Source organism: Podarcis cretensis (genome assembly GCF_951804945.1).
Source record: "Podarcis cretensis genome assembly, chromosome: 14".
In the NCBI taxonomy this organism is placed as follows: Eukaryota; Metazoa; Chordata; class Lepidosauria; order Squamata; family Lacertidae; genus Podarcis; species Podarcis cretensis.
In genome coordinates this window covers 46,449,341-46,464,144 of record NC_137183.1, presented here as the reverse complement: position 1 = coordinate 46,464,144, position 14,804 = coordinate 46,449,341, and the positions used below count along the sequence as shown (strand labels likewise).

The window sequence follows — 14,804 nt, the reverse complement described above, 5'->3', positions numbered from 1 at the left end:
CAGCTTATGTTAGAATCTGAGCAGGATTCTGACCGCTTGCCAGAGCAACCAGTTGCCAGTGGCTCCTTTTGCTGTGATCAGTGCTTAAATCAAGCATGTGCTGTATCTGCTGGTTGCTACGAGAACTCATAAAGACATCAGAAGCATAGCTGTCAACGTTTCCCTTTTTAAAAGGGGAATTCCCTTATTCCGAATAGGATTCCTCGGAAGAAAAGGGGAAAGTTTACAGCTATGATCAGAAGAGTCCTGCTGGATCAGGCCAGGGTCCATCTAGTTCAGCTTCCTGTTCTCTCGGTGTCCAACCAGACTCTGCCTGTGAGAAACTCACAAGTAGGACCTGAACACAGAAATTGGTATATGGAGGCAGATCAGAGCCGTCATGGTTAATAGCCACGGATAACCCTCTCCTCTGTGCATTTGTCTAATACAGTGGTGCCTCGCAAGACGAAAAGAATCCGTTCCGCGATTCTCTTCGTCTAGCGGTTTTTTCGTCTTGCGAAGCAAGCCCATTGACGGCTTAGCGGATTAGCACTATTAGCGGCTTAGCGGCTTTTAGCAGCTTAGCGGCTTATCGGATCAGCTGATAAGCGGCTTAGCGGCTTCGAAAAAGGGGGGGAAAGGAGAAAAAAACCGCAGGAACTCGCAAGACATTTTCGTCTTGCAAAGCAAGCCCATAGGGAAATTCGTTTTGCGAAGCGCCTCCAAAACGGAAAACCCTTTCGTCTAGCAGGTTTTCCGTCTTGCGAGGCGTTCGTCTTGCGGGGCACCTCTGTAATCCTCTTTTGATCCACTCTATGCTGCCTTGGTCAGACCACACCTGGAACGCTGCATCCAATTCTGGGTACCACAATTTAAGGAGGATGTTGACAAGCCGGAAGAGCATCATATCATACATACTGTTAGAATTCCTGCCCCGTGATTGCAGTCATGGGATTGTTGTCTTTCACATGACGGTGTATGTTTTGGCTCCACAAAGTGGGAAGTGACGGAGACAGGATGTTTGTGTTACTATCAAGTGGGACTATTGTCCTTTGTTCTTTTTCTCTTTGCTGCCTGATGCTAGAGAGAGAGGGAGCCATGTTGCAGTGCTCCGTGTGTGTTTATATGTAAATAAAGTGGATTAGCCAAAATGCTGAGTTGCTGAGTTCTGTTACGCAAGCTGCGAAGACACTGCGGATCCCTAAGTGTGCCGATGTCTGTTGGCATCAGTCGCTGTAATGTTCGGGCTGAAGAAAGCTTTTGACGCTCCCGAACGATCGACCAGGAGGGAGAGAACATGCCAGTCAGGCATGTGTCTCTGCCAGAGTTCTACTCAAGTGTAGGATGAGCTCCTAACAACATCACAGGAGGAGACGGTCTACAACAGAAATCCTGTGTGCCAGGATACCTGACAATGGCAAGTGATTGCTTTACTTTGGCAGCCCGGCCATTCTTTTGCGATGGTAAATATGACACTGGGAAGGTTTTCCCATTTCCTTCCTCCGTGCAGAGAAACATTTGAGGTCAATTTGGGAGAGTCAAAATAGTTTCAGGATTGCTCTTCTGTACTATTTCAGACACGTGGTTTATATACTTATGTACAGTGGTACCTCGGGTTACATACACTTCAGGTTACATACTGTCAGGGGTTCGGGAGCAGAGGCACAGGGGAGAGAGGAGGCGGAGAGCGAAGGGGAACAATCTGAGGGCAGCGTAGGAGAATATGACAGTGGGCCGAGAGATTCCATGAGCTTCTCCAGCGATTCGGAAGATTCCCAGAAGGGGGCACCGATGGCCAGGGCAAGGGAGGTCCCGGGAGGGACGCACCAGAAGCAAGGGGCCAGCGGCGACTCCCAAAGCAGCAGCTGGAGATCGGGACCAGCTTCCCCACCAGAGCGTAGCGGGGGGGGGGGAAGAGTCCCACGTGTCAGGGCCGGCTTCCCCTCCAGTGGGGAGAGAAGATGAGTCAGGGCTGACCACGCCCCTATCGCTGAGTGAGGGAACGGGGGGGGGGAGTCAGACCCAGCTAGCCCCCCCGAAGGGGGAAGCAGTGACAGGAGCAGTGTAACGGTCAGGAGGAAGGTTGCCGGCTGGGCGCGCGCGCCAAGTTCAAATGTACAGGCGCGCGGGACAGCAGGGAGCTTGGATTGGGAGCCAAGTCCTAAAGCACGCCGGAAGCAGGGGGAAGAATCCGGGGAATCAGCATCGGAAGAGTCCAGAAAGGGCGACAGCCCAGCGGGCAGATGGACCCAGAGGAGAAAGGAGCAGAGGAGGAGGTGGAGCAAGGCTAGGGTCTTGAACTGGTGTCTGGGGGGAGGAGATTCAGACGGAACTTCAGCGGTCTAGAGTTAAGACGTAGAGCTGCGCGCCACGGCTTTGAAATCGAAACTGAACCTTAATAAAGACTTTTGTATATAGCAAGAGCTGGCGTTGGTCCTTTGTGAGCTGGGACCTTGGGCAGCTCTGACACATACGCTTCAGGTTACAGACTCCGCTAACCCAGAAATAGTGCTCCAGGTTAAGAACTTTGCTTCAGGATAAGAGCAGAAATTGGGCTCCGGCAGCGCGGCGGCAGCAGGAGGCCCCATTAGCTAAAGTGGTGCTTCAGGTTAAGAACAGTTTCAGGTTAAGAACGGACTTCCGGAACGAATTAAGTACTTAACCTGAGGTATCACTGAATGTGTTTGCCTTGTAAATTTATGAACATTTAATTTATATATTTGAGTCCCTAAATTCTTATAACACACCCAGGTTGGACACCATCACCGCCCCCTGTTTAACTATGCACTGCGTGAAGAAATACTTCCTTTTATCTCTCCCCAATCGTCCAACATTCAGCATCGGCCCTGGACGTGTTATGAGAGAGGGAGGAAGACTTTTGTCTGCCTGCTCTTTCTGGAATGCTGCCCTTGTTCTCCTGCACTCCTGGCCCAGTCAGGAGAGAGAGAAGCCCGTCCTCTTTGGAAGGCATGGGGATGCAGGTCATAGAGAACAGCCTGCTTCTCTGGAGTATACTGTGGGGATGAATGAAGCCCTGAATTTTCCCACAAGGTTTAGCTGTCACCCAGAGGACTTGGCTTGCTGCGAGTGGTGGTGATTCCATCAGTGTTGGTGGGGTTTGGTGGGGTGAGAGGCAAGGAGGCCAAATGGGAGGTGGAGACGAAGCAGGATGCTGAATTAGATGGGCCCTTCTTCTGATCCAGCCAGCTCTTCTGATTCTCCTGGGAGCCTAAGGTGCAGTTGTGCATTAAAGGTAAAGGTAAAGGTACCCCTGCCCATACGGGCCAGTCTTGCCAGACTCTGGGGTTGGTGCGCCCATCTCACTCAAGAGGCCGGGGGCCAGCGCTGTTCGGAGACACTTCCGGGTCACGTGGCCAGCGTGACGAAGCTGCTCTGGCCAGAGCCAGAGCCAGAGCCAGAGCCGCACACGGAAACGCCGTTTACCTTCCCGCTTGTAAGCGGTCCCTATTTATCTACTTGCACCCGGAGGTGCTTTCGAACTGCTAGGTTGGCAGGCGCTGGGACCGAACGACGGGAGCGCACCCCGCCGCAGGGATTCGAACCGCCGACCTTTCGATCGGCAAGCCCTAGGCGCTGAGGTTTTTACCCACAGCGCCACCTGCGTCCCTTTTGCAGTTGTGCATTAGCACAATACAAAAGCAATAGCATTGAAGGGGGAGCTTGCTTTTGTGATAAGAATTTTAAGGTCTTAGATATATAATAAATGTTCATAAATGTACCAACCAAGTGTCTACATAGATCAGCACATGACACAGGAAGACCGAACTGTGACTGTTTTTGTTTTACCAAACTGACCAAATGATTTCTCTGCAAGGTCAAAGGAAAATGGTCTTTTCCATTGTCTTTTCCTTCACAAATCCTGCCTTAAGGGTATGTCTGTGTTTGAATAGGGTGAGCCTGTGACCTGGCTCAGGAACTAAATATTTATCATTACAAAAGACTGGCCAGGCTCCCCAGGGTATCCAATCCAGTGAGCATTATCAGGTAACCTGTCAGAGGAGATAAACAACGCACTCAGATTTCTGCTGTAGACCCCCTTTTCTGTGATGTAGGTATGATGTATCTGGGATGTGGTCTTGGGCTACACCCCTTCTGTGATGTATGTATGATGTATGGAGGGGTGGTCTTGAGCTCTAGGGCAGGGAATTTAAAATTTCTGTATAAGAGCAGGCACACCTTTGTTCTGGGTTCTGCCTCCTTTCCTGCGTGTGAGGGGAGCACCCTGTTGCAACAGATCAATAAAGACCTAGGCTTACTAGCTGCTTTGCTTCTCAATATTCTCTGGTTGGCCTGTTATTTTCTCCTACCAATAGGACTCTATATGGGCTCTTGGATACCCCATAAGGGAAAAAGGGCAGATTTTTGTTTACAACACTTCATAAAAGTGGTAGCCGTGCACACAGTTTCCCGCAGCAGCGTGTGCTGTGACCCAGCCATGAAGGAAACTGAGCATAGCCTGAAATGCCAAATGCTTGGGGAAGGTCCTGTGGATTGCACGCATTGTCTAAATGCCTGGCACATTCATCTTTGCTGCCGTTTGGCGCATTCAGGAACGCCTTGCCCTGGGAGTTTCTGGGTGATGACACCCTTGGGGAAAAGCAGGTAGATGGCGAGCAAACGCTCCGAGCGCTCTTGATCTTTGAAACCCATTAGGAAGCAAACACGGGACAACAGCCCAAGCGGTCTGGGAGCCTTGCCATAGCCGAGAGCTGAGCTGACTGCAGGCCAAAATACATGATGCGTTTTGTTCCGAATCTGACAGCAGGCCTGGGCATACCAGCCTGGGAATAAACGCCATTGAACAAGCCGGGACTTTCTTTGTAGTGAGTACTGTATGAATGAGTTTATTACTTCGGTCACAGACCAGTTCCAGCTCACATACAATATCAAGGAAGTCATAAAACACGTTAAGGATACATTTGAATTTGCAATTAGGTATAGCAGGGACAAAACAGATACAGTGGTACCTCTAGATACGAATGGGATCCGTTCTGGAGCCCCGTTCGTATCTAGAGGTAAACATAACTAGCGACGGTGTGTCTGCACACATGCGTTGCTTTTTGATGCTTCTGCGCATGCGCGTGACGTCATTTTGAGTGTCTGCGTAAGCGGCGAAACCCGGAAGTAATGTGCTCCATTACTTCCGGGTTGCCAAGGAGTGCAACTCGAACACGCTCAACTCGAAGCATATTTAACCCGATGTATGACTGTATAGCAACAGTTTAAAAAATATATAAATTAAAACTTAGTCACTAAAATATAACCTAAAATTATCGTTTAAGGCCTTAATCATGATGATAGCACAGCTTGTTCCCTAAGTTTTATGGCAATCGCACAGAATTTGGCTATCCTTAACGTGATCTCAGGATCCTTGTCCTCTACCAGGAATTTTAGACACTGAAGTTCGGATTCATTTGGAGATTTTTGCATAGCAGGTGTAATAAATACTGAGCTTATATCCCCGTAGAAACGGAAGTGTAACAAGGCACCAGAGACAGTTTCTACCTCCATCTACCTCCATTCTTTGTAGTAAGTACTGTATTGGCCTGAATATAAGTTGCACCCACAAATAATCCACACCTTTAAAATTCTAGGTGGGGGGGGGGAGAGATTACCCAAAAAGTTACAATTGCTAAAATTGCAAATTGCTATTCAATTGCTACAATTCCGCAGGCACTCACACCTTTAAATGGCAAATGTATAAGAAATTCCTATGGGTACCAGAGAGGACCCACAAGTGGGATAAACAGCCTTAAGCTTGCAAATCGGCAATAAAAAGGTTTTTTTGGGTCCGTTTTACCGCATGTCTGTTTCAGCAGCGATATTGTAAAAGCCCGTTTTGTAACGTCGCGAATTTAAGCCGCACGGTCTGAATTTGGGGAAATAGTGTGGCTTATATTCATACATATGGTAATATGTACAGCAGGGCTGAGGAAGCTTTCCCAGCCTGAAGGCTGCATTGCCTAGTGGGCAGTCCACTGCGGGCATAATGCCCCTGGTTTGCGGAGCTAGAGGTTAAAGTGGCAGAGCGATGGCTGTGACCCTTACCCAGGGCCGGATTTAGGTTTGATGAGGCCCTACGCCGCTGAAGGTAATGGGGCCCTTTATATGTCCAACTGTCCTTTGACAACAACAAATGTTTTTTTGTGTTGAATATATGCTATATGGTAATTTATGGACCTAATAGGTATCTCAAGCCATTTGCACATGTTGCCATGCAACCAGTCCATGCAGAACGTAGGCACCCTATATACAGAAAGGAGCAAACCAGTGATATTTAGGGAGCAGGCTAGCAGGCGGGGCCCATGACTTGCATCATAGGAGCCTACACAACACAAAACACTGTTGCTGTATGTAGGTTTTATTTTATTTGGTTTTTATCTTCTATTTTGGAAATGTACATCCAGTTTTTCCCCCCTTTAAATTTTTTGGGGGCCCCCAAGAGAGAGGGGCCCTAAGTTATAGCTTGTTTAGCTTATATGTAAATCTGGCACTGCCCTTACCTTGGCAAGGGAATCTGCACTGAAGCCATGCAAAGCTTTGAAGGGATGGGGGCGGCGGCAAGGAATTCAATTCTGTTCCAATTTAAAGAGGAGCCATCCTTTGAAAGTCACACAAATTCTGCAGTGCAGCTCTAAAGCCAGAGAATGCTTACAAGGATGCAAATATTTTGGGGAAAGTGTAAATAGATATGCATGCGTCAGTGAAAAGAGCATTTGCATTAGGAGAAACTGCTTGTGTCTTTTTTGTTGCGCTGTAGTGCCAAGCTGCCCCCAACGTCAGTAAAGCAGAAATGTTGCAGGGAACATTGCAGAAGAAGCAATAAAGCTTAGACGATACATGGACAGCCCAGAATAAATTTACCATTAATGCACTATTATTGCATCTTTGGTCGGGACGCGGGTGGCGCTGTGGATTAAACCACAGGGCCTAGGACTTGCTGATCAGAAGGTCGGCGGTTCAAATCTCCGCGATGGGGTGAGCTCCTGTTGCTCGGTCCCTGCTCCTGCCAACCTAGAAGTTCGAAAGCACGTCAAAGTGCAAGTAGATAAATAGGTACCGGTCTGACAGGAAGGTAAACGGCGTTTCCGTGCGCTGCTCTCGTTCACCAGAGGCCGCTTAGTCATGCTGGCCACATGACCTGGAAGCTGTACGCTGGCTCCCTTGGCCTATAGAACGAGATGAGCGCCGCAACCCCAGAGTCGTCCGCGACTGGACCTAATGGTCAGGGGTCCCTTTTATTGCATCTTTGACATGTTGCAGGACACATGCACAGACCAGTCTGGAGTAGGGCTAGGTGAGAACTGGTTTTCAACATCATGATATATCACCAACTAAACATCCCGATATACCGATATATCAGAATGTCTGAAATAAGAATGGAGCTATGTAGAGACAGTAGTTGGCTTAATGGTTTTTCCCCCATTCTGGTTTTTGCATAGCACACACATGCAAACATATCATGAGTTGGGATATATCGCCAGGTAAAAAAATTTGAAACCGATATCACGCTGTGGACTTCAAACTGGTTTGGGAGGATTTAACATTATATTGCCCAGCCCTAGTCTGGAGGGACCTTCAGACTTGTAGATCAGCCTTGCCCACCATCTAGGGCAGGCATAGGCAAACTTGGCCCTCCAGATGTTTTGGGACTACAATTCCCACCATCCCTGACCACTGGTCCTGTTAGCTAGGGATCATGGGAGTTGTAGTCCCAAAACATCTGGAGGGCCGAGTTTGTTTGTGCCTGATCTAGGGAGTCCAGGGTCATGTTCTTCAACCGTGTGCACCCACATCTTGGTGAACCCCAGCTCCCATCCATCCCAGCCCAGCGTGGCCAACAGAGAGGGCTGATGGGAGTTGGAGTCCAGTGACTTCTGGAGGCTGCCTTGCTCCCATTTTAGCAGCTGCATTTTATAGTGGCTACATAGCACAAATAACAAGGCAAACTTCAGACTTTGCTTTGGCTGGCTTTCCTGAGCCTCCCTCTCTCCCCCACTCCCATTTCATTCACTGCTAAGGGCATTGTTGAAAAGGAAAATATTTTCACCCTAATCAGCAGTAAAGTGATGAGGAACTGGTGCACACTGAGGATTTGGGCACAGTTTGGAAGGGCCCAGCGGCTTTGCTTATTTGCTTCTAAACTTTGCACTGCACCTCTTCGGTTCCGCATCCCTGGCGCAGCTTACAAGCGTAGAATATCTATTCTATTAAATGATAATACTAAAATATCCCAGCCGCCTTCCCAACGCAGCCCAGAGCAGTAAACACACGTGATAAGACAGGCCATCTTTCTAGATAGCTTAGTCTATGCCTGTTCTGAATCCACTTGGAGGACTCAGTTCCTGCTTGTGGGCCTCCCTAGGGGGCAATCTTGTTGGCCATTGTTAAGAACAGGATGAGGGCCCCCCGTTTGGCCTGATCCAGCAGGCTCCAAAAATAAAATTAAAAAATGCCATCTGCTTCAGCTTGTTCTGCATCTTGCCTGGCTTCAGCATCGCCCGATCATCTTCTAATTAACTGCTCTGTTCTGTTCAGCTCTTGTAATTACTAACGTAAATTAGCTCCTTCGCTCTGCAGAATGTGGGTGGCGGTGGATAAATGCTTCCAATTCGGGCTGCCGCTCAATAAACCGTTCTTGCCGCGTGCCAAATGGTTGCCTTAAGCATGCGCTGGATCTGTGCACATGCAATACCTAAAAGATAAGTATTGGCAGCAGTTTGACTTGGTCGAGAGATGGATGCCAGCGGTGTCCTCAGGCTCCACCCCCGGCCTTGATTGTCTTTGCTTTGCCTTCTTTACCTCTTCTGGAAGACTGGCAGGGAGGGAAGCTGGTTGCCGCAGAAGGGGGACACCCATTTACTTTTTTAGCAGCTTGCCTAATCTCTGCCTCTTGGCCCTGCTCCCCTCCAGCCTCTGCTTCTGCCTCGGATTCTGGACTGCTCTCTGCCACAGGCTCTCCCTGCTCACTGAGCCCTGTTCCCCCTTCAGCTTCTGACACCTCGCTCTTCCCAGGGTTCTCTCTCTTCTCCCTCTGACCACTCATTGTCATCCCACTCCCAATCCCTGGGCTCTGAGCCTTCTTAGGGCAGCACTCAACCTGTGGGTCCCCAGATGTTGTTGGACTACAACTCCCATCATCCCTGAGCTCTGGCCTTGCTAGCTAGGGCTGATGGGAGTTGTAGTTCAACAACATCTGGGGACGCACAGGTTGAGAAAGGCTGCCTTAGGGGTTCCTCAGCTGGTACCTCCCACCATTCCTCTGTATCCAACCAGTCTATGCCAGCCCCCGGCCTGGAAAAAGATTCCCAACATTGCCATGATGTACTTGATGTCTAGGGACGCAGGTGGCGCTGTGGGTTAAACCACAGAGCCTAGTACTTGCCGATCAGAAGGTCAGCGGTTTGAATCCCCGCGACGGGGTGAGCTCCCGTTGCTAGGTCCCTGCTCCTGCCCACCTAGCAATTCGAAAGCAGGTCAAAGTGCAAGTAGATAAATAGGTACTGCTCCAGCGGGAAGGTAAACGGCGTTTCCATGTGCTGCTCTGGTTCGCCAGAAGTGGCTTAGTCATGCTGGCCACATGACCCGGAAGCTGTACGCCGGCTCCCTTTGCCAGTAAAGCGAGATGAGCACCACAACCCCAGAGTCGGTCACGACTGGACCTAATGGTCAGGGGTCCCTTTACCTTTTTTTAACTTGATGTCTAGCTGTTCTGGTGGGCTCCAAAAGCCACCTAACTCTTTGCAGTACTTTTGGGCTGTGTGGCCAGACTCTTTATTTTTTTTAGGGTACGGGAAATTGCATCCCGGGTGCCCAAGTGCCTGGGCCAGCGCTGCAGCTGGAGAGCAATGCTTCTGTTTTGGGTGTGTGGGTATGCGCGTGCGCGCGCACGGGAAACGGAACGTCACTTTTGATTCTAGCCTGGAGCCAGAACCGTCAGCCTACACGAGGACACTTCTGTCTTCGCTTAAACAAAACCGCCTTTGCAGCAAGGAGCCGCGCAGTTTGCGGTGGGATCCTCTACAGCCAAAACATCTGTTCATCTGGCAGACGTCGAGAGCCGGCCGAGGCCAGAAGCTTTGTAGAACAAATATGCAAGCAAATTCCATATTTATTCTCTCGCTGCCCAGGGGCGGGGAGAGCAGGGGAGCCGAGCAGTTTGCCTTTGTCACGGCTCACGGAGAGAGCGCAGCGTTCGGCGGCAGTAAGCAAGGATTTCCTGAAAACCACGACAAAGGCCACAAGCAAGTCCAGTCAAAGGTGACTATGGGGTTGCTGCGCTCAACTCGCTTTCAGGCCGAGGGAGCTGGTGTTTGTCCACAGACAGCTTTCCGGGTCATGCGGCCAGCAGAACTAAACCGCTTCTGGCGTAACGGGACACTGTGATGGAAACCAGAGCGCACAGAAACACAGTTTAGCTTCCCGCCGGAGCAGTACCTATTTATCTACTTGCACTGGTGTGCTTTAGAACTGCTAGGTTGGCAGGAGCTGGGACAGAGCAACAAGAGCTCACCCCGTCATGGGGATTCCAGCTGCCAACCTTCTGATCGGCAAGCACAAGAAGCTCAACGGCAGCACATCTTGGAAAAGCGGGGAGATCCCACCTAATGCCTCTCTGGATGCTGCCAGATTCCAGCTCCCAGCAGCCCAGCCAATCACCATGGAGTCCGGTAACAGTTGGTGGGCTCCATGTTGCAAAGACTGTGGAGAGGCATTAAGTTCAGGGCTGGGGACATTTGGCCCTTCATCAGCTACGATCTCCCATCATCCCATTCGCCATGTTGGTTGGGGCTGATGGGAGTTGGGAGTCCAACAATCTCTGGAAGCTCAGGGTTCCCCAGCCTTCTGCTGTCACTCCAGCCGGATCAGTCCCCTTCCAAGTGGCCATGAATAGTGTGAGACTATGTCGCAGGCCTCTTTCTCAAACCCATGATTTGAACAAGGCGAATGGGTGATAGAAAAGATTCAGCGCAGTCTTCATCTGAGGTTGCTCTCATTGATCAACAAGCAACTGGAACTTTTTTTTAAAAAAAAAAAATCTGGCTGGGAAAACCTGTTCCCTCCTCTACAGCTTGTGCTACAATCCTTATTAACTCTAAAATGGTTTGGGTTTTTTGTGCAAGGTGGGGAGAACAAGAACATTGTTTTTTTGTAAACCTGCAGAATGTAATTTGTATAGTTAGGTTTTTACTTCTTTCTTCAGTACATTGTATTCTTATTTTATTGCTATGGCTAGTGGCTGATGCAAATAAAAGGTTGTTCTGATTCAAAATTGTTTTTTAAAAGCACACACAGAGAGACCCAAGTCCTAAGAAAAAAAAAATCTTTAATTTTCACTTTATGGAAATACATTCCCCACCCCCCATATTCTCATTTCCATGATACAAAAATGTTAAATATCAAACCAAGTTTATGAAATCTACCAAAGCAGATCTTTTGTTTCGTATTTTAAACTAAGGCTGGTTAATGTCGCAGGTTTCCATTTGTACAACCCACAAAGTTAAGGGGAAAAGGGAGCCGGAAAAGGATAACCCCCCTCCCACCTCTATATAACACTCAAATACTTCCCGAACGAAAGGTGAGGTTGAGGAAAATAGTGTGTCCCCCCCTAAAAAAAAAGAGACAAGACAAAGGATGTTAATTTAAGGGGCTGGGGGAGGAAAAGGGGTGGGTGGGGGGTGCAGATCCTAGCAAGAGAGGAATGAAAGGGAGTCAAGTGGCTGAAAGCATTTTGTTACTGGCCAAGTAGCAACAACAGGTGAAAATCTGGACTAAAGACAACTTGCGTATAAACTGCCCCCCCCCCCCCCCGATGGAGCAGCGGAGCAAAGTTACAACACACACAGGTTCTTCTTTTTGCAAATTTCACAGGGTACATGCCGTTTAAAGGTGATCAATACCAAACACTCAGTCTTCTAACATTTACGACGAGCAAAAAGTAAGATTTCAGGTTAAGGAACAAAACCGACGTGTTACACGCACACATGTACGAAGGAGGGGGAGTGGCGGCAGCATGATTGTTCCGTAGGGGTTTTTTTTAATTAAAAAAAATTAAACGGATTGCTGAGAGACATCCTGCTTTTTATTTGTGTATATTATATAAACGCCCCCCCCCACTTCGTTTTAAAATAAAGGGCAGCCCGGCCGAGGTGCGAGGGGCTGCAGATTCTTCCGAACCGGGAGTCTGCTTCGCGCTGATGTCGTGGCCGGATGCTACCACGTGTCTGGAACGTCGAAAAGCCGGGTGGGAGGGGCCTGGAGGTCTTCTGGAGGAAAGCACATGACGCAGTGGTTATGGAGAGCATCCTAAGAGCTGGGATAGCTCAGCTGGCAAGAGCACGAGATTCTTAATCCCATGGTTGTCAAGTTCGAGTCCTGAGTTCGGCAAAAGATTCCTGTAGTCCAGGGAGTTGGACTACATCAGCCTTTCTCGACCTGTGGGTCCCCAGATGTTGTTGAACTACAACTCCCATCACCCCTAGCTAGCAAGACCAGAGAAGAAGAGAAGAGTCTGGATTTGATATCCCGCTTTATCACTACCCGAAGGAGTCTCAAAGCGGCTAACATTCTCCTTTCCCTTCCTCGCCCACAAAAAACACTCTGTGAGGTGAGTGGGGCTGAGAGACTTCAGAGAAGTGTGACTGGCCCAAGGTCACCCAGCAGCTGCATGTGGAGGAGCGGAGACGCAAACCCAGTTCACCAGATTACGAGTCCACCGCTCTTAACCACTACACTGCATTGGCTCAGGGATGATGGGAGTTGTGGTCCAACAACATCTGGGGACCCACAGGTTGAGAACCGCTGGACTAGATGATCCTCATGGTCCCTTTCAACGACAATTCTATGGTCTCATGTGTCAAAGCGAAAGAGCAGACTCTGCTCATGGCTGTGCAAGGATCCCGAGGAAGGACCAAGGCCAGGGAGCTCATGGACTGTCAGAAGACTCTGTCAAATAAAATACTAAGTGGCACCTCGGTTTTCAAACGTAATCTGTTCTGGAAGACCGTTCGATTTCTGAAATGTTTGAAAACCAAGGTGCAAAGGGCGGTTTGCAAATTTAATTGAGAAAAACTCAGCGGAAGCCGTTCAAAAATGGAAGCATTTACTTCCGGGTTTACGGCGTCCAGGTTCCGAAATGTTTGTCAACGGAGACGTTTGAAAACCGAGGTACCACTCTATTTTTTTTTATAGTGCTTACATTGCAAGCTGCTTTGGGAGCCTTGGCAAGCAATTGGTATATAGACCCAATAAATAAATAAAGCTGAGTCTCAAACAAGGTAATTTGGAAGGGTGTCGGGGCCTCATTGAGCCAAAAAGCGGCACAGAAATAAACTTTAACGTGAGGTTACGGACCAAGGTTGGCTTTGGCTGTCATGGCCGCTGCCCTTTGGGTATCAAAAGAAGTCTTCTAGTCAAGGGTGACTTGGGGCACGCAGGGCAGCTATGCAGAGCCTCCATAACTAAAAGCAGCCTTTTCAAACCTGCTGCCCTCCTGGTGTTTTGGGCTACAACTCCCAGCAGCTGGTTGAGTGGGACTGGTAGAGCAGAAGACAGGGAGGCCAACAGCAGTTGGCGCTAGAGCCAACAATAGGCAGAACCACTGAATCCTAGTTTTGTCTCCATCGTCCTCCCTGCAGAGTCCTACAGGAGGCAACCCTGAGACTAAGGAGGAGGAGGGTGGTGGTTGTCAGTAGTAAGAAGGCAGGCCTGGGTTTGCCAGTTTGACAGGCCTGGAGGGAAGGAAAACACACCGGTGTCGGAACTGCTTCTCAGCCTGCGACAGCATTCAAGTACTTAGTATGTGGGTATGACTGCTCAAATAACTGAGGAGCTGTAGTTTCAAGCACTAATACAACCACATGGTCATTAGCGTTTTTAAAGCGGTGTACATAAAAATAAACCACACGGAGAATAAAACCGTAAAAACTCATCATAACACAGTAATTCCAAACGCTACCTGGAGTAAGGAAGTCGTCATCATGTGCCTGAAGCTCAGAGCCCATCTAATCTTGGTCAGGCAAGGGTCACTATGGTGAAAACATGGCTTCTAGTCGATATGAGCTGCGTATCTGAGCCATGGGGGACGACCAACAGAGACTGTCCCAATATCTTAGTGACCATATAAGGGATCGGCTGGCTCCAAGTTGCTAAGGGCCTTGTCAATAAATACAGGAAACTGAACCTGACCTGGTAACATCTGGACACTCAAGGCAAGCTTGTAAACTCCTGGGTTATGTGCTGGCAATATCCTGTCCCTATCAATAGTCTAGCTTCAGCATTTTGTAGCAGCTGGAGCTTCCAGATGTGGTGCAACGGTAGCCTCACATGGAGCAGAGTGCAATAATTGGGACGTTTACAAGCCCTTCGGTACAAAGAGGCCTGCTATTCAGTCACATGTGGACAGCTTGAATTATTCTCCCATTTACTTGCAGTTTGCTTGTGCATAATGAGCACAAAGGTGTCCTAGGCGACTGCTGGAGATGTGGAGAAAAATCAGGCACTTTCTACCATATGTGGTGGCAATGCAAGAAAATTGAGGTGTTTTGGAATTTAGAATTGCAAAAACTGTTAAACATCTTTTCCAATAAAAAACCAGAAGCTTACCTTCTGGGAATTATGGATTTGAACTTCCCTAAAAAAATAAAGGACATCTTTTTATACGCTACAGTGGCAGCAAGAGTCCTATAACTGCTGCAATATGGAAATCTGATAAACTTCCATCTATGCAGGAATAGATCCAAAGATTGATTGAATATGCGGAACTAGACAGTTTGTCTGAAAAAATAAAGAACAAACCAAAATAG

General features: G+C 48.7%; 1 protein-coding gene across 1 annotated transcript in view; it reads right to left on the bottom strand.

Moving 5' to 3' along the window:
- Positions 1–11,306: 11,306 nt before the first annotated feature.
- The window catches only part of PARN (poly(A)-specific ribonuclease), a 48,698-nt gene continuing 45,200 nt past the window's right edge, over positions 11,307–14,804 (bottom strand). The window contains exon 24 of the mRNA XM_079953818.1: positions 11,307–12,266. Coding sequence (XP_079809944.1) covers positions 12,214–12,266 — 53 coding nt within the window. The 3' untranslated portion in view covers positions 11,307–12,213. The remainder of the gene's footprint in view (positions 12,267–14,804) is intronic.